The 20437-nt window shown below is 39.4% G+C and overlaps 1 protein-coding gene across 2 annotated transcripts in view; it reads right to left on the reverse strand.

Annotated features, from left to right (window-relative positions):
* EPS15 (epidermal growth factor receptor pathway substrate 15) overlaps positions 1–20437 on the reverse strand; it is a 167694-nt gene that overhangs the window by 128390 nt on the left and 18867 nt on the right. For both annotated transcript variants that reach the window (XM_050750498.1, XM_050750663.1), the window contains exon 2: positions 2181–2222. In XM_050750498.1, coding sequence (XP_050606455.1) covers positions 2181–2222 — 42 coding nt within the window. The remainder of the gene's footprint in view (positions 1–2180; positions 2223–20437) is intronic.

A 20437-nucleotide genomic window follows, 5' to 3' on the forward strand; every position in this document is an offset into this window, starting at 1 on the left:
TGGAGGCTTTGTTCATTTCTTTTTACTCTTTTTCCTCTAAACTTCTCTTCTTGCTTCATTTCATTCATTTGATCTTCAATCACTGATTCCCTTTATTTCACTTGATCTTCAATCACTGATTCCCTTTCTTCCACTTGATCAAATTGGCTACTGAAGCTTGCGCATGCATCACGTAGTTCTTGTGCCATGGTTTTCAGTTCCATCAGTCATTTAAGGTCTTCTCTACGCTGTTTATTCTAATTAGCCATTCGTCTAATCTTTTTTCAAGGTTTTTAGCTTCTTTGCGATGGGTTCGAACATCCTCCTTTAGCTCGGAGAAGTTTGTTATTACCGATCGTCTGAAGCCTACTTCTGTCAACTTGTCAAAGTCATTCTCCATCCAGCTTTGTTCCATTGTTGGCAAGGTGCTGTGTTCCTTTGGAGAAGCAGAGAGGTACTCTGATTTTTAGAATTTTCAATTTTTCTGCTCTGGTTTCTCCCCATCAATAGTATCTGATTCTCACTGACCCCTCAGAATTCAAAGACAAATACTTGTATGGAATGTGTCTACGCTTTATAGCAACATAGTTATTACATGGGTTCAACAACAATTTGTTTTTCTTCTTATCAGGATGTAATTGGATAAGTCAACTGTGTAAAACAAGGCCATTATTTGAGAATGACTTCTTTTACTCAAACAAAACAAAGATTAAAGAACAAGTACTGACTTTATGTGACACCAATATCATAAAGATCTCCCAAGAAAACTGGGCTGCTACCTGGTTTACAAGATCCCAGCCTCACAGGTAGTAAAGTAAGGTCACTTACCAACAGGCTAGGAACCTTAGCAAATCTGGGAAACCACAAGATGAAATAAATTCACTCATATTTATATGTACTGAAGGTGAAATATGGTAGAGAGAATTTCTAAGGTTTGGAGCATAGCCTTAAAATAGAAGAACAAATATAACAGGGGCGTTAAAAAGTACAGTCTGAGATCCTTGATATTTTTCAGGCAGAAATTACTCTCTGACCTTAGAAGGTGCTAAATAGTTTATAGCTCTTGATTTGCAAGTCAAAACCAAAGAGGCCTATAATGTTTAATTAATACTTGCTGAAACTATGTAAATAGTCAGGCCAAATATAATGAAACCAGCCTTTTCTGTGATCATAATCATAAGGTAGGGAGACTGTTAGAAAAAATAATCTGATACTTGAAATTGGGCAAATAAGATTGCCTACACCTTGAAGAAATTATCATCTGATCTATGGTATGCACCCTTGATGACTTTCTACTGTCTAGACTGCTTTATACTCTGTAGAGGTAGAGGTTAATAGAAACTGATAGCAATGCAAGTGACTCCCGGCCATACCAATCCGTACCAACACAAATGAATACTGTCTGGTGAAGTATGTAAATCTCTATAACTCATATTCCCATTTTTTTTTTTTTCTGAGATGGTGTTTCACTCTTTTTGCACAGGCTGGAGTGCAATGGCGCAATCTCAGCTCACTGAAACTTCGCCTCCCAGGTTCAAGTAATTCTCCTGCCTTAGCCTCCCGAGTAGCTGGGATTATAGGCATGCACCACCAAACCCAGCTAATTTTGTATTTTAGTAGAGACAGGGTTTCACCATGTTGGCCAGCCCGGTCTTGAACTCCTGAACTCAGGTAATCCACCCGCCTCGGCCTCCCAAATTGCTGGGATTACAGGTGTGAGCCACCGTGCCCAGCCATATTCCCATTTTTATATCTGACCAGAGGCTGTATATCTGTGCTAATTAACCAGTAATTAATGAGTTGAATAAAATCTGTGATACATGCTCATTATATATTTGTATAAAAGTCATGTTTTTCACTTTGTGAAAATTATACTTTAATAAGTCTTAAAAACAACATAGAAGTTATTTGTATTTGTCTTAAGAATTTGGAATATTTATATCTGAATAAATCTATCAAATACATAAATTTTCAACATAGATATTTAAGACAACTAAGTACCTGGACTTAATTATCTTTCCTTCATTTCTCTGGGAGCTTGTCAAATGCATTAAGTACTCAAAGTAGGAGGCTGTAAACAAGAAGTTGAAAACAAGACATGCCAAATTTATCAAGCTAGCTGGTAATCTACAGGCATACAATCAAGAGTTGACAGTATACCTGATGTTCAATCTAGGCAAACAATGAAACAAAAATCTTACCTGTCTATAGTATTTTTCATATACAGGATTCCCACTTGATAACTGAAATAAACAAATTAATAAAAATTAGATGCTATTCATTAACTTCTATTAACATATTTTGCATTCATTCAACAGATAAGAAACAAAGGTGAATAAGATAAAATATCCTTGATTTCAGGGGTTAGGTTTTGTTTCTTCTTGGGGGGCGTGAGAGAGAAAACAGATAAAGATAGTCACATGGGTTACTAAAAATCAGGTAGACAAGAAATGAAACAAGAATCTTAAATTTTGTTTTTGATATCAATACTTCTCTTCATCTAAAATTTTACCCAGAAACCCAATACGTAACAAATTAAGAATGAAATGCTTTTGCTAAAGCCAGTTGTGAGAGGCCCAAATCCCCAAGAATTCAGCCTCTACCCAAGTACCTATGAATACATTTCAAAAACCACTTCAATAAAACAATTAAATGAATATACAAACTGACGTACAGAAAGATGGTAAGTGATGTTATCAGATATGAACTGCTTGCAGAAAGGCAGTTCCATTAAATTCACACTACAGTTCAAAGAGTTCCTTGGTCAGTTTAGGAACAAACTCATCTGAAATTCAATGTTTGAAGGACCGACTGGGCGCAGTGGCTCACACCAGTAATCCCAGCACTTTGGGAGGCTGAGGCAGGAGGACTGCTTGAACCTAAGAGTTTGAGACCAGCCTGAGCATCACAGTGAGACCTCGCCTTTACAAATAATTTAAAAACTGGCCAGGTGTGGTTGCACATGTCTATGGTCCCATCTACTTGGGAGGCTGAGGTGGGAGAATTGCCTGAGCCCAGGCAGCTGAGGCTGCAGTGAGCTGTGACTACACCACTGTACTCCAGCCTGGGTGACAGACTGAGACCCTGTTTCAAAAAAGAAAAAAGAGTTTGAAGGATCAAGTTTGCCTCCACATGAATGTGTAAGAGTGTTCTGGGATCAGGATGGGAATCCAGGAAGGCTTCATGGGGTGACATCAGAGCAGGAACTTGAGGTATGGGGAAGATGGGGAGAGGGTGATTCTACACAGAGACAGCAGCACGCACAAAGGCATGAGATCAACAGAAAACTCAGTTACGTCTAAAAAGAACAGCAAGAAGTTCCGAATGATAAGAGGGATAGGGAGATAAGATTATAAAGTTTTGTAGAAGACAACTTATGAAGGGTTTCATCTGCCATCGTTGAGTAAAAAAAAAATGAAGTCGCCCAGGCTGGAGTACAGTGGCATGGCACCATCTAGGCTCACTGCAACCTCTGCCTCCTAGGTTCAAGCGATTCTCCTGCCTCAGCCTCCCAAATAGCTGGCATTACAGGCGTGCACCACCATGCCTGGCTAATTTTGTATTTTTAGTAGAGATGGGGGTTCACCATGTTGTCTAGGCTGGTCTCAAACTCCTGACCTCAAGTGATCCACCCGCCTTGGCTTCCCAAAATGCTGGGATTACAAGCATCAGCCACCACAACCAGCCTTAGGAAGTAATTTTAATGGTCTGGTTGAGGAGCTGAACACTGACAATGGCAGAAAAGAAGGGTATGACTTGAAAAAAAGTTTGTAACATAGATTTGACAGGACTTATTAAGTGGATGAGGGGGAAGGAAAGCCTAATTTTAAAAATATATAAAATATGTACACACACACACAGAGTTTCCCTTTCCACAGTTTTAGTTACCCTCAGTCAATTGCCGTCAGAAAATATTAAATGAAAAATTCCAGAAATAAACATTTCATAACTTTTAAATTGTACACCATTCCAAGTACCATGATGAAATCTCATGCCATCCCACCCAGGACATGAATTCCTTTGTCCAGGGCATCTACTCTGTATACGGTATCTGCCCATTAGTCACTTCGTAGCCGACTCAGTTATCAGGCTGACAGATCACAAAAAGGATGAGTATGGTACAATAAGATATGTTGAGAGAGACAGAAACCACCTTCACATAACTTTTATTACAGCATATTGTTATAATTGTTCTATTTCACTATTAGTTGTTGTTGTTAATTTTACTGTGCCTAACTTATAAATTAAACTTTATCACAGGCATGACATACACAGAGAGACAGATATATACTCGAACTCAAGACTGCAACGTGTGTGTGTGTGTGTGTGTATGTGTGTGTGTGTGTCCTACTGGTTCAGTTTTTCTGAAGAACCCTAATACATCCAGTCTCAGAGAGGTTACCTGTTCAGGCTTTTAAAAGGCAGAGTCAGCCAGGCATGGTGGCGCGTGCCTGTAATCCCAGTACTTTGGGAGGCTGAGGCAGGCAGATCATGACGTGAGGAGATCGAGACCATCTTGGCCAACATGGTGAAACCCCGTCTCTACTAAAAATACAAAAAATTAGCTGGGCATGGTGGCGCATGCCTATAATCCCAGCTACGTGGAAAGCTGAGGCAGGGGAACTGCCTGAACCCTGGAGGTGGAGGCTGCAGTGAGCTGAGATCACGCCATTGCACTCCAGCCCAGCAAAAGAGCAAGACTCCATCAAAAAAAAAAAAAAAGGAAAGAGAAAAGAAAAAGCAGAGTCAGACGGACGCGGTGGTTCACGCCTGTAATCCCAGCAGGGGATGTGGGAAGCTATGCCAGGAGGATTGCTTCAATCTAGGAGTTTGAGATCAGCCTGGGCAATGTAGAGAAACACCATCTCCACCAAAAATGCAAAAACTAGTCGGGCATGGTGGCACACATATATAGTCCCAGCTACTCAGGAGGTTGAGGCAGGAGGACTGCTTGAGCCACGGAGGTCAAAGCTATAGTGAGCTGTGATTGTGCTGCTGCACTCTAGCCTGGGCAACAGAGTGAGACCCTGTCTCTTAACAAAAAAGTCAGAGTCAGGACTTATGTGTCCCACTCCTAGCTCTGTGCTGCTTCCCATATGCCCTGGTATGCCCAGGAAAATCTTGATTTACAATCATTGTCCCAGCATCCCATTCAGCTTACCATGTGTCTCTGATTTACCATTTTTAAAAAGAAACTTTTTATTGGGCCAGGTGTAGTCGCTCGCGCCTGTAATCTCAGCACTTTGGGAGGCCGAGGCAGGAGGATTGCTTGAAACCAGGAGTTTGAAACCAATCTAGGCAACACAGCGAGACCCTGTCTCCATTTAAAAAATTTTTTAAATAAAAAATTAAATAACATTTTAAATTTTAAAGAAACTATTAACAATCATTATATCAAAATACACTAAAACCAGAATGGATTTTGTATCTCTACTGTATATATCTAGTTTCTGGCCAAGTTATCAGCTAGTAGTGTGTAAGTGCTTTCACCACATGAACAAGTGATGACATTTGAAAGAGAAGTAAGTAGTGATAATTCCATCTTTCTTGTTCTGATTCTTTACAGATTCAACAAAACTTCTTCTTTGCAACGGAAGCATATAGACTTACTGAAAAGTATCCTCAGACTTAAGCAACCATGGGTAATTAACTCTCTATGGTCTTGCAAAATATTAGGAGAAATATTTGACACTGGTGCTCCTGTTGGTTATCTGGTATGCCAGGCAGTGCAGTGGCATGTACAGTGACCACAAGACACGCTAGGCCACCAGCTGGCTAAGTCAGTGGGAAATCGCAGGCTGGGTGCAAATGAAGTATGTGCAAAGTCAGTAGTCTGAAAACTTTTAGATGGTTTTATCATTTATTATATTGTGTAAGTCTACAACTGTTTGTTTATTTTGTTGTTTGGTAACCATTTTATTATCTCATAAGCCTTTTCAGGAGCAATGGGCTATAAAGCCATCACTGTATCCAATAAAAACTGAGTTCTAAATTTTCATTTCTCCGGAAAATGGATGGGCAGACAATTTGCATAAAACCACTGAAGTAGTTTCCATTTATCATGGGAGCTCTAGTGACATCACTATTAACAAGTAAGATTCAAACATCAACATTTATAAATGTTTTCATATTCCCAGAGTTACATTTTTAAGGATAAGACTGATACTGAATACAACAAAATAGTGCAACAGAGCAATATGTGTGTTCTCCTTGCAACCTGTCGTTGGACTTTCGAGGCTAGTACTTTTAAAAACCTACTTTATAAATTCAATCAATGTCTCAATAGTGAGTCTTTTTAAAAATAAGTCCTCCTGGCCGGGCGCGGTGGCTCACGCCTGTAATCCCAGCACTTTGGGAGGCCGAGACGGGCGGATCACGAGGTCAGGAGATCGAGACCATCCTGGCTAACACGGTGAAACCCCGTCTCTACTAAAAAATACAAAAAACTAGCCGGGCGAGGTGGCGGGCGCCTATAGTCCCAGCTACTCGGGAGGCTGAGGCAGGAGAATGGCGTGAACCCGGGAGGCGGAGCTTGCAGTGAGCTGAGATCCGGCCACCGCACTCCAGCCTGGGTGACAGAGCGAGACTCCGTCTCAAAAAAAAAAAAAGAAAAAAAAAATAAGTCTCCAGAAATTGGTTGCATCCCATTCAAAATCAGTTGAAAACCTTTGATCGAAATTAAAGTTTAGTGAGCTGGGCATGGTGGCGCACACCTGTAGTCCCAGCTATTTGGGAGGCTGGAATGGGAGGATCACTTGAGCCCAGGAATTCATGACCAACCTGGGCAACATACTGAGACATCATCTCTTTAAAAAAACAAACAAACAAACAAACAAAAACAAGTTTAATGAATAAAGCTCCAGAAAACCTTCAGCTTTTGAAGCTTTTGGCAAATACCAATTATCATCAACAAAGTCTGCCAGGATACTGAAATATATCCTTCAAACAAGGAAGAACCTAACAAATTAAATGAGAGTTCAAATGGTACACAAGATTTCATTTTGAAATTTTTGTATTTTTAGTAGAGACAGGGTTTCGCCATGTTGGCCAGGCTGGCCTCGAACTACTGACCTCAGGTGATCCACCCACCTCAGTCTCCCAAAGTGCTAGGATTACAGGTATGAGCCATTGTATGCAGCCAAGTCTTTCTATTTTTAAGTAGATGAAAGAAAATTACAGGCCAGGCACAATGGCTCACGCCTGTAATCTCAACACTTTGGGAGGCTGAGGCGGGTGAATCACCTGAGGTCAGGAATTCAAGACCAGCCTGGCCAACATGGTGACACCTCGTCACTACTAAAAATACAAAAAAAAAAAAAAAAAAAGCTGGACATGGTGGCGGGCACCTGTAATCCCAGTTACTAGGGAAGGTGAGGCAGAAGAATTGCTTGAAACCAGGAGGCAGAGGTTGCAGCGAGCTGAGATTACACCACTGTACTAGAGGCTAGGTGACAAGAGCGAGACTGCATCTCAAAAAAAGAAAGAAAGAAAATTAGAGAAGGCCTACAATTTTGAAACACTTAAATCTGGTGGAACATGTAAAATAAATAGGGACAACTTATTTGTATCAAAGAGAGTACCTTGTGACTAGATTGGACAATACAGCAAGATCCTGTCTCTATAAAAATTGAAAAGTAAAGAGAGTACCTTTAATACAGGCAAAAGGACATTGCCTGTGAAAATACTGGGACTGATATATTTATAATTTTCTTTTCTTTTTTGAGACAGTTTTGCTATTGTTATCCAGGCTGGAGTACAGTGGCATGATCTCCACTCACTGCAATCTCTACCTCCCGGGTTCAAGTGATTCTCCTCCCTCAGCCTCCCGAGTAGCTGGGATTATAGGTGCCCACCACTACACCTGGCTAATATATTTTTTTTTTTTGTATTTTTAGTAGAGACAGGAGCTTCATCACGTTGGCTAGGCTAGTCTCGAACTCCTGACCTCAGGTGATCCACCTGCCTCGGCCTCCAAAACTGCTGGGAGTACAGGTATGAGCCACTGTGCCCAGTCTATAATTTTCAATAAGAAAAAAATTAGAATTAAGAATATTCTCCATCTAGCAAAATTTTTCCTGAGCTAACTGGGTACAGCAGCACATATATAAAGTATATTGGCAACTAAAAAAATTTTTTTTTTTTTTTTTTGAGACGGAGTCTCGCTCTGTCGCCCAGGCTGGAGTGCAGTGGCCGGATCTCAGCTCACTGCAAGCTCCGCCTCCCGGGTTTGCGCCATTCTCCTGCCTCAGCCTCCCGAGTAGCTGGGACTACAGGCGCCCGCCACCTCGCCCAGCTAGTTTTTTGTATTTTTTTTAGTAGAGACGGGGTTTCACCGCATTAGCCAGGATGGTCTCGATCTCCTGACCTTGTGATCCGCCCGTCTCGGCCTCCCAAAGTGCTGGGATTACAGGCTTGAGCCACCGCGCCCGGCCGGCAACTAAAAATATTTTACAGAGAAGCATCAACTGTGGAAGTTAACAACCACAAAGTATAAAATGTAACTGTAAAATATTGCAGTTTTATGAAAAAATTAAAACTAGTAAAACCATATGGAACATCATTATATGATTCAGAAAAGTATCAGTGACACAATATTAGTGACATATTTGACCGAGAAACTGATAAAAATATAGTTATTACCAAAAATACTTTGTTTTTAAATATTCAACTGAAGTCCATGTAAAAACTTTGTTATAATGTTCAACAAAATGTTTTATAAATTGTTTTTTTTTTTTTTTTTTTGACGGAGTCTCGCTCTGTCGCCCAAGCTGGAGTGCAAAAAAGAGTTTACACCATTCTCCTTTAAATACAGGCGGAGCTATATTTTTTGATTTACCGTGTTAGCCAATGGCTTGATCTCCTGACCTCGTGATCCACCCGTCTCGGCCTCCCAAAAACTGAGCCATTTTAATGGTTTTTGAAAAAAGAGAAAAAGTATTTTAATCTATAATCAATAAAAACTATTTTAATGGTTGAAAAAGTAAATATTCCAAAAATATATCAAATTTTAAATATTTGTAGTACCCCCTTTCATTCTCAAAAATGTACCAGTTTAAATGAAAAATTATACAGTAATCTACTTAGTTATGACAAAAGTATAAATACTTTGCTAAAGAAAGCAAATTAAATATGTTCCCTCAATAACAAAAAGTTAATTTTAAGTGGATGTTTCAAATACAGGAAAAAAAAAAAAAACCTCACACAGTCAGAAATCCTGATCTTCAAACTGTGCCTTAAAAATCCTCACATTACAGGTTCATTGGTTACTACCTAAACACATAGGAGAAGATATTAGCTCACCAAAGTGTTTCAAAGTACACCCTGTGCTGATTACTACACTAATGTGATATAGCTAAGTGAGAATGGAAAAAGTCATCCAAAGTGCCAAGTCACTCATCAAGCAAGATGACCAAAGAGTGTTTCTGGTATGTTTCAGTAAAACTGGCTTTTGTTGTTATTGTCAGACTATGAACATGATCACTTTTTAGGCGGGAAAAAAAAAAAATCACATATAATGAATGAACAGAGGAAAAAAATTGAAAGGCATAGCTTAAATGGTAACAATGATTATCTCTGGATAGCAAGATCATAAATGATTTTTACGTTCTTCTTCATACTACTTTGCAGTCTCTGGAAACTCTTTGAGAATAAACATGTCCTAATTATATAGTAAGAATGAAACAATAAGGCTATTTTCAATCTGGAGAAAAATATAAAAATCCCCAAATCTGATCAGTATACAAAACTGCATGTGAATTTTTAACAATCAAGTTAATTCCTAAAGGAAAACTTTAACTCCAACTGTCAAAATCAAAATCTGACCTTTTACAATTCTGTTATTACAATTTAAAAGCAATTATTTATTCATTACCTGTATCATAAACTCTTACCGGCTGTCACAAAGTTAAATATTCATAAATGTCAGAATTCTTTTGAAAGAGTCCATTGCTATTTCTTACTAGTCTGAAAAATTTAAAGTACCTGTAAACAAGAGATGCTAGAAAGCCAATAAAGTTTTGTAAAAAAAAAACAAAAAACACTCAGACTTTGGTATCAGATAGGCCTATATTCAAAGCCCATTCTACTACTTCTTAGGTATACGATCTTTAATAGCTTATTTTACCTCCTTGAAAAGCCTGTTTCCTGATCTGGTTGGTTTTGAGACAGGGTCCCACTCTGTCCTGGCTGAAGTGCAGTGATACAATCACACTGCTGCCTCAAACTTCTGGGCTTGAGCAATCTTCCCATGTAGCTGGAATTACAGGCATGAGCCAGTACCCCCAGCCTCTCTTCTTCCTTCTTTAGTAATAGTACCCCTAAGCTTTACATATGGACACCTAGCTAAAATCTACATTTCTCAACCTCTCTTGCAATTTCAGTTATTCATCAATGGAATGATAAAATAAATGTGTCCAACTCTGAGGATGTGCATCTAAAGAGAAAGGAAATGACTTCTGACTCCTAACCCTTCTTGTAAGTGGCTAGAATACAGATATAGGGACAGAATCTGGAGAAGCTATCTTGGATTGAGACAGAAAACATGTTGAGAAAAACACAGCAACATGAGAAAAAAACCCTGAGTCCCTGACACCATCATGAAGCTCCTACAGCACTCTACACCACTTACCCCACTTGGATTGTTACTTGAGATTTGTGATTTTGGTTTAAACCAATATCCTAACTAATGTAAAAAAACGAAGGAACTGCTATTTTTGTAAAGGAAACAAATGTGTTATTATAATTACATATATAGCTATACAAATGTAAATATAATAAACTTTACTAAGAAAAAAATGGTTACAAAAGTATAGCCTAGTATACCATATATCTACATATAGATATCTTTTTTTTTTTTTTGAGATAGAGTCTCCCTCTGCCACCCAGGTTAGAGTGCAATGGCGTGATCTCGACTCACTGCAATCTCCGCCTCCCAGGTTCAAGCAATTCTCCAGCCTTAGCCTCCTAGGTAGCTGGGACTACAGATGCACACCACCACGCCCGACTATTTTATTTTTAGTAGAGACAGGGTTTCTCCATGTTGTCCAGGCTGGTCTCAAACTCCTGACCTCAGATGACTAGTACAGCATCTTAAGGTGTTTAGATGGTATTATAATTCCCAGTCATCTGTTTCCCTCTTGTATACACAGAGTATATAGCGTCTCTCTCTTTAAGAGTAGTATTAATATCCCTGCCTGTTGCCATGTGACTTGTAGTGTTTCTCTGTGGGTGTTCCAGGGGTGGGTTTGGCCATATAACTTGTTTTGGCCATTGAATCCGGGAGAAAGTTCCAGTTAAGTAGAAGCTTCAACAGCTGTTGTGTGTTTCTGACAGGTCTTACTGTTTTCTCTCTACCAAGAGAATATGTCACAAATAGGGACTGCTCCTCCAGCCTGGATCCTCAAATGAGAAAGAATCACAGAGCAGAACCATAGCTGATTCCTAGGAAACCTATAATGTGAACAACATATAAACCTTTCTTATTGTAAGCTACTCATATTTTGGCTTATTTCTTAGTGCAGCATAATCTAGCAAATGTTAACACATAAGTAAATCAAAACCAAAGTGTATCAAGTAGTAATAAAAAAGACCCCAGTTACTAAGGAAATTTATAGGTTAATAATTAAACGTCAAGAATTGTCTCATATGGAATTTCTGGTGTCATTTTTAGGGGAGGGTTATGTGAGAGGAGATGTTAGATAGAGTACACGACTTTGAGAGTACAAGATTCTGTAACACACAAAATGACCCAAAATTTTAAATGATTTATTCTTATTATAAATGGTTACAGTACAATGTGGAAGGCCAGGCATGGTGGCTCACGCCTGTAATCCCAGCACTTTGGGAGGCCAAAGCAGGCAAATCATGAGCTCAGGAGTTCGAGACCAGCCTGGCCAACACGGTGAAACTCTGTCTCTACTAAAAATACAAAAAAGTAGCAGGGTGTGGTGGCGGGTGCCTATAATCCCAGCTACTTGGGAGGCTGAGGCAGAAGAATCGCTTGAACCCGGGAGGCAGAGGTTGCAGTGAGCCAAGATCACACCATTGCACTCCAGCCTGGGCAACAGTGCAAGACTCCATCTCAAAAAAAAATAATAAGAAGTGAAAATAAAATAAAGAGACAACCTCTAAAACATAATGCCAATCTTTTCTCAGTTAATCACAAGGTCAGACACGAGGGAGTTGTCAGTGAATAAATCAATAAAATGGAGAGGGGAGTGGGTATGATTATAAAGGGGTAACATAGAGGATTTTGTGACACAGCAAGTCTTTATTTTGATTACGCTTACAGTTACATGAATCCACACATAATAAAACTGCATATGCATAGAACTACACATGCAAACACACTAATGAATATCTATAAAACCGGCAAAATTTAAATGAAGTCTGTGGGTTATACCAATGTCAATTTCCTGTTTTTGCTATTGCTATAGTTATACAAGATGTTACAATTAGGGAAAACTGGATGAAGGGTACATAGGGCCGCTCTGTACTACTTTTTGCAACTTCCCATGAAAAGGAAATATTGAAGACCAATGTCAAGTAGAGAGAAGGTGGCAAATCAGACAGTAAGAACACTGTGCAATGGCAAACCGGGGCTAGGTAGTAAAAGGAAGACAAAGGAATAGATTTTATTCCTTCAAATAAACCACTCTTTTTAGTTTTGCTCTTTAAAACTCTTTTTTAAATGAGTAACAGTGCAGTGCTAGTTAAAACAAAAATTAGTCTCTTAATGCACACAATTTTCTGTAATTTTCCATAAAATTATTTCTGACATATTAACACACAAAAATTCAACTACTTAGAATTCCACCTTCTATTACTCCATTTTCAAGAGGGCTGAGGAATCAGAATAGTGACTAGCCACCACAGCCTTTCAACTCCCACCTCAACCACCACCACCACCCTTTAAGGGTAGAATAGCAACTCCTAAGGCCAAAGTACTAAATGAATACACCAAAAAGAGTCTATGTTTTTATACACGTAAGTTTACAGTTTGCAAGAGAGAATATTTAGAAGCTTCTGACAGGCTATCAACATCTAGAAAAGGCTTGTATATTTTACAATGTAAAAGAAAACAGGATGAAAACTAAGAGTAAACAGAAGAATGAAAAATAGTAAGGAGCAATAGTGATTAACAGTAATGCAAACTGACAAGGAAAATAGAAACCAGAAGCTGTTTGAAAAAAGCCAGTAATAAGAGAAATCTGAGAAAGGAGAACAACTCTAAAGCTAGGGTGGATGGTGTGGGGAGGCAGAGAAAGGCAAATCACCTGGGCAGTCCTCACCTTTAGGGCTGGGGAGGGTGGGGAGTCAAGGAAACACAAGCAGCCATTTGAGCAGTTCCCTTACAGAAAGCACAGTGCACAGTATTCCTCAGCTCTGTAAATCCCAACTAATTTTTTTTTTTTTTTGAGACTCTGTGTCGCTCTGTTGCCCAGCTTGGAGTACGGTGGCACAATCTCCACTCACCGCAGCCTCCACCTCTGGGGCTCAAGTGATTCTTCCCCCAGCCTCCTAAGTAGCTGGGACTACACCCAGCTAATTTTTGTATTTTTTGTAGAGACAGATTTTCACCATGTTGCCTAGGCTGGTCTCAAACTCCTGGATTCAAGTGATCCACCTGCCTCGGCCTCCCAAAGTGCTGAGATTACAGGCATGAGCCACCGTGCCTGACTCTCATTTAATAACTTAATAGACATAAACTGGATGCTTTCTAGGCACACGACAATAGGTTAAGGTATATGGAGTTAAAATAATCAGATAGGGCTCCTGCCTTCAAGAGCTTAAATTCTAGTAAAAATTGTAATTATACATTCTGCAAACATGCTAACATCTCATGTTTGTTCCATAACAAAACATTACAAATTGACTCAGCAGGCAAAGACCTAGAAATACCGTAACTACAGTATTCTAAAGAAAGTTTTCAAAGTCCAAATAAAAAAATACATTTGCTTTGGAGATTCATTTCTTTCAAAAATGAAAGAAGGGACTTTGGAAAAGACAAAAGAATTTCAAAAAGATAGTACAGAAAATACTACTGAAAAACAAAGGATGTAAAGACCATACCAGCAACTCAAACCAGTAATAGGCTAGTTTTTAACTGAATACAATTCAATTTGATCAAAAATCTAGGTGACATAGAGACAGAATGAAAACAAAGTATAGCTTTGGTCTTTCATCAGAAGACTTAGTGAGCCCTATATATCTCATTCTAGGTAGGCCAAAAAAACAAACAAACAAACAAACAAAAAAACAGTGGAAGAAGCATGATCTTTAGGCATGAATGACTAATACACAAATTTATAAAAATCCTCTCACCTCCTTTGTAGCCCCCTCAAATGGCAGCTGTCAGGTTTCAACAACCTGCCTATCTCAGGTTTTAGAAATGTGAATAAACTTCTCTGCTCACCAGCAGATTGTCCATATTACACTATTTAACTTTTCTATTCTATTCTATTCTATTCTATTTTTGAGACGGAGTATCGCTCTGTCATCCAGGCTGTAGTGCAGTGGCGCGATCTCTGCTCACTGCAAGCTCCGCCTCCCTGGTTCATGCCATTCTCCTGCCTCAGCCTCCCGAGTAGCTGGGATTACAGGCGCCTGCCACTACGCCCGGCTAATTTTTTGTATTTTCAGTAGAGACGGGGTTTCACCGTGTTAGCCAGGATGGTCTCGATCTCCTGACCTCGTGATCCGCCCGACTTGGCCTCCCAAAGTGCTGGGATTACAGGCGTGAGCCACCGCCGGTCGTTGTAGTAAATCGGCCGGGCATGGTGGCTCACGCCTGTAATCCCAGCACTTTGGGAGGCCGAGGCCGGCGGATCACAAGGTCAGGAGTTTGAAACCATCCTGCCTAACACGGTGAAATCCCGTCTCTACTAAACACACACACACACACACACACACACACACACACACACACACACACAAAATATCGGGCGTGGTGGCGGGCGCCTGTAGTCCCAGCAACTCAGGAGGCTGAGGCAGAATGGCGTGAATCCGGGAGGCGGAGCTTACAGTGAGCCGAGATCGGGCCACTACACTCCAGCCTGGGTGACAGAGCGAGACTCCATCTCAAAAAAAAAAAAGAAAACTCCTCTTGTAGCTTCTGTGACATTATTCTCTCCTGGATTTTCTCCCTTTGGCTGATGGAACTCTTTGTTTTTATAGGCTCTTGTTCTACCACATGGCTTGTGAATATTAGTGTCCCTTCCTTACCCAGGTTTTCATCTCACTTTGATTCAAGTAGTTTCAACATTCATTTAACAACTATTTATTGAACACCTACTCTATACCAAGCTCTTTGCTCAGTGTTTGGGAGAAAGCAGTGAAAAAGCCCTGCTCTTGCGGACCTCATACAGTAGTGAGGGGAGACAGACAGCAACAATTTAAAAAGCAGATACTGGCCGGCGCGGAGGCTCACGCCTGTAATCCCAGCACTTTGGAAGGCCGAGGTGGGTGGATCATGAGGTCAGGAGATTCTGGCTAACACGGTGAAACCCCGTCTCTGCTAAAAATACAAAAAAAAAAGTAGCCGGGCATGGTGGCAGGTGCCTGTAGTCCCAGCTACTCAGGAGGCTGAGGCAGGAGAATGGTGCGAACCCAGGAGGCGGAGCTTGCAGTGAGCTGAGATCTCGCCATTGCACTCTAGCCTAGGCGGCAGAGCGAGACTCCGTCTCAAAATAAATAAATAAATAAAAATAAAGCTCTATTCTTTGGAGGCTCTTTTCTCTTTTTTTGCCGGGGGAGGGGAGGTGAGGGGACAGAGTCTGGCTCTGTCGCCCAGGCTGGAGTGCAATGGCTCACTGCAACCTCTGCCTTCTGGGTTCAAGCGATTCTCCTGCCTCAGCCTCCCGAGTAGCCACATTACAGGCGTGCGCCACCACGCCCAGCTAATTTTTGTATTTTTTTTAGTAGAGACGGGGTTTTACTATGTTGGCGAGGCTGGTCACAAACTCCTGACCTCAGGTGATCTACCTGCCTCGGCCTCCCAAAGTGCTGGGATTACAGGTATGAGCCACCGCCACGCCCAGCCAAGGCTCTTAACTTTCAACTAAATTACTCTCTCCTCTTCCTTTTCATGTTAACTTTCAACCTCCTGGTCTCTACCTCATTCATCTAAGACTTTGATGGCTCACTGTCATCTTCTCTACCCCAACCCTACATCAAATTTAGTAATTTCAATTATCAATTTGCACAACCCATCCACAGCCTGGCTTCTTACTTCCTTGACCTCTTTAACTTCAAGAACCTCTCCAAAACACAGGATCAACAGTGTACACATATATTATGTCCCAGTCACCCTCCTTATCCCATAGTAAAATCCTTCCTTGCCCTTTTATCTTCACTCAAAAGTGCTCCACCTCCTAAATCACTATTTCAAGCACCTTGTCCTCCAACCACAACCTCTTCTTCCAGATTATCATCCTTTGACCTCTATAAAACCTCTTATCCATGGGCCCAAAAGACTTTGATCCCTCAAGCCCTCTCTATTTTACTTTCCCTTCCACCTTATTCAGTTTAGATTCTATGATTCATCATTTCAATAATCCTCCTGCCAATAACCTAAATTCCCTTGCTCCTCTTGTCTTGTGACACCAATATAGCAAAATCCCAAACCTGAACAAACCCATCTAACAACTTTTCTTTGATGCTGCAGCTGAGAAAGTCACTGAACAAGGTAGACCACTATTATAAATTCATGATCACTGTATCAGTTCACAAGGGCCATAACAAAGTACCACAAACTAGATAGCTCAGAACAGAAATTTACTGTCTCACAATCTGGAAGCCAGAAGGCATTAGGAAAGGATCTGTTCCAGGCCTCTCTCCTACTCTTGCTAGTTCCTTGGCTTGTGGCAGCCTACCTCCAATCTTCCCATGCCATTATCCCTGTGTGTATGTCTGCATTCAAATTTCCCTTTTTATAAGAATGCCAGTCATACTGGATCTGTGCCCCACTCTACTTCACATAACCTTAGCTAATTATATCTGCAACAATGTTATATCCAAGTAAGGTCACATTCTCCAGTACTGGGGAATTTTCAAGGGACACAATTCAACTCATAACAATCAGTAACCTCAATTATTTCTGGCAAACCTACTTTTAAACTCATTCTCCACAGCAACTATGTCAGGGCAGGACCTATTAGAAAGGAGGTACTCTTTTCCACTGGACTTGAAATTATAAAGCATGCAAGCCTGAAGCTTTATAATCATCTCAGTTCTACAACAGTAATGACAGTAATAACTTAAAAAGTGGGAAAGATGGCAAGTCCTCAGGGTTTACTGCTGCCACCCAACTGGGTGGGATGATTAATAACCCAGAAAAAACAGCTTTGATTAGTAAAACGTGACGTGCACTAGTCAAAGGTAAATAAGCATGCCAATATTTATACAAACAAATGAAGAGCAGCTTATTCAAGGAGAAAAATACAAGCTCTGCACAAATTAGACCAAAAAAATTTTCAATCAATAATCAAATGTTGCTTTTTAAAATGGCAAGTTAAACTGTAAAGCATGAATTTAAATAGCACATTTTAAAATCATACACACAGTGTTTCACAGTTTCATAACAAATAGCATATATTGAATCTCATTAAGCATTTCCTATACTCCAAGTACTAGTCTAAGCACTTACACACTAAGCCCATTTAACCTGAGGCACATACTATTATACCCATTTAACAGATGAGGAAAATAAGACATTTATACAAACATGTGTAAGACATTAACTGAGTAACTGACTCAAAGTTACACGCCTAGTTAAGTGTTGGTAACAGGATTCAAATCCAAGAAGTCTGATTCCAGGACTTTCACTCTTAATCATTAGGTTTGTTGCCTTTATAATCAATGTTATTATTTTCCCCATTATCGTACTAAGCTCTTTCATATGAATTGTAACATTTGAACTTGATAACACTCAAAGAAGTAAACCATATTCCCCCAATTCTGAGAAACCTTTAGTTGTAAGTGCCACCTTCCATTTAACAAAAATATTACCAAAATGAACAGATAATTTAAAAGAATACTTTTTATTCACTTACAATTGCATACATTTATTCACCATTTTCCCCTAGTATCATAATCAAATATTAAGTCAAAGCTTTCTTCACATTCAAAATCTGAAGATTCTTCTGAACTGCTTTGGCAATTATGCCCAGAATCAGACAGACTTGCTGCTTCATATAATTTAGGCCTCACTTCTAACACTGATCTCTTCAGCATAAAGAAATATTTTAAAATACGGCAGTTTTCTGTTATATTTCCTTTTTTCTATTTGTTTAAACTTAATTTTAAAAATTCACTCCATCACAGTCAGAACTCGAGTAACAGTCATTTGATAACATATGATAAACTTCTCATTTAGCTTTTAAAATTCTATAATATTCTCCAAGAGTGTAACAATTACTGCTATCTGATGTCTACTATGTGACATATGACAGTGAACACTTCAATTCTGAGTTCTAGAATTTCTTTTCAGTGCCCTGTACCCTGAATGGTGCTTGACACATAGAAGATAATACATATTTTGTAAGTGAACAAAAATGAAAGAATAAAATGAGTAACTGAAGAACAAGAAATCTTCTGCATTCTGCATACAGAAAAAAAGCTACTCAATGTTACATATAGAATATTTTTTAGAAGACACTTAGGAGTTCAAATTTAAGTTAAAATTCAACTTCATGTAGTTCTACAAATGCAACTCAACTGAAGTAATCATTTGATGAATACTTCTATGTACTACCAAGTACCTACATGCAGAGCAATGATGACTGCCATCACAACTAACTCCTCTAACCAGTCAGCTAGCAAATTTCTTTTGTCATTGTCATCCATTTTAAGAGGCAGAAAAATAAAACAGGGTCATATTAAAATTGAGAGGAAAATCCCTTTTTCAGATGAGATAAACTTACAAGGAAAAAGATAACTTGTCCGAAGTCACAAAAAAGTTAATCATACCAAACTCAAAGAAAAAACTGAATATGACCTAATGCCCTCGAAATGATATATGGATATGGTGAATATGATGCACATTTCATTTATGAGCATACAACGAAGGGTGAGAAGCACTCATTAATCAGTCAAGCAAGGCAGCTTGAATAGGCCCACACCCAATTCATGCATCTTAGAAGTATCATGACATATAAATATTCATTAAATCACACATATCTTTGCAATGGTCCTCTGGCAGCAGCGAAAAGTATCACTTAAATCAGCCACTTAAAATTTTAGTATGAGGCACCGTGGCTCACGCCTGTAATTCCAGCACTTTGGGAGGTCAAGGCGGGCGGATCACGAGGTCAAGAGATGGAGACCATCCTGGCCAACATGGTGAAACACCGTCTCTACTAAAAATACAAAAATTAGCTGGGCATGGTGGTGCGTGCCTGTAGTCCTAGCTACTTGGGAGGCTGAGGCAGGAGAAATGCCTGAACACAGAAGGCAGAGGTTGCAGTGAGCCGAGATCATGCCACTGTACTCCAGCCTGGTGACAGAGCGAGACCATGTCTCAAAAAAAAAAAAATTAGTGTATATTGTGAAGTATAAAGGTGATAGAGATTCAAATAATGACACAGAGATTTATAATTAAGAAAAAAAACTTAAATCCCTTTTCCAACTAGTCAATAAGATAACAATGTCACTTCTCTATATTTGGATTTTATGCTTTTATCCTCAAAATATTCTGCCTGACCATTGATAAATTCACTTATCCAACTCATAAAAGATACAATGGAACAAAGAGACCTAAAGAAACACCCACATTCCCATATATTTCAAATGATTCATAAATTTTCATTGATGATATGATCTTAGGTAGGGTGCTCAGTAGTATCAATGTTGTGTAACCATCACCAGTTGGTCCCCAATTTACAATGGTTCAACTTAATGATTTTTTAACTTTATGACAGTACAAAAGCAATAAGCATTCAGTAGAAACCATACTTCAAGTACCCATACAACCATTGTTTTTCACTTTCAGTACAGTATTCAATAAATTACATGAGATGTTCAAAATTTTATTATAAAACAGGCTTTGTGTTAGATGATTTTGCCCAATTATAGGCTAATTTAAGTGTTCTAAGCACATTTAGGGTAGGCTAGACTAAGCTATGTTTGGAAAGTTAGGCATGTTGAATGCATTTCTGACTTTTCCACTTACTATGGGTTTATCAAGATGCAACCCTATGGTAAGTTGAGAAGCATCTGTATTTATTTCCAGATTTTTTTCATCTTTGTACTCATTATACAAAAGCTCCTCATTCCTCTCTCCCCCAATCACCTGGTAAACACATTTCTACTTCTGTCTTTATGAATTTGCCTGTTTTGAATGCCTTATTGCTACGGTTTGAATGTTTGTGTCCTCAAAAAATTCATGTTGAAACTTAATCTCCAATGCAATAGTATTAAGAGGTGGGGCCATTAAGGGGTGATAAAGTCATAAGGGCAATGC

Source organism: Macaca thibetana, chromosome 1 (assembly GCF_024542745.1).
Source record: "Macaca thibetana thibetana isolate TM-01 chromosome 1, ASM2454274v1, whole genome shotgun sequence".
Lineage (NCBI taxonomy): Eukaryota > Metazoa > Chordata > Mammalia > Primates > Cercopithecidae > Macaca > Macaca thibetana.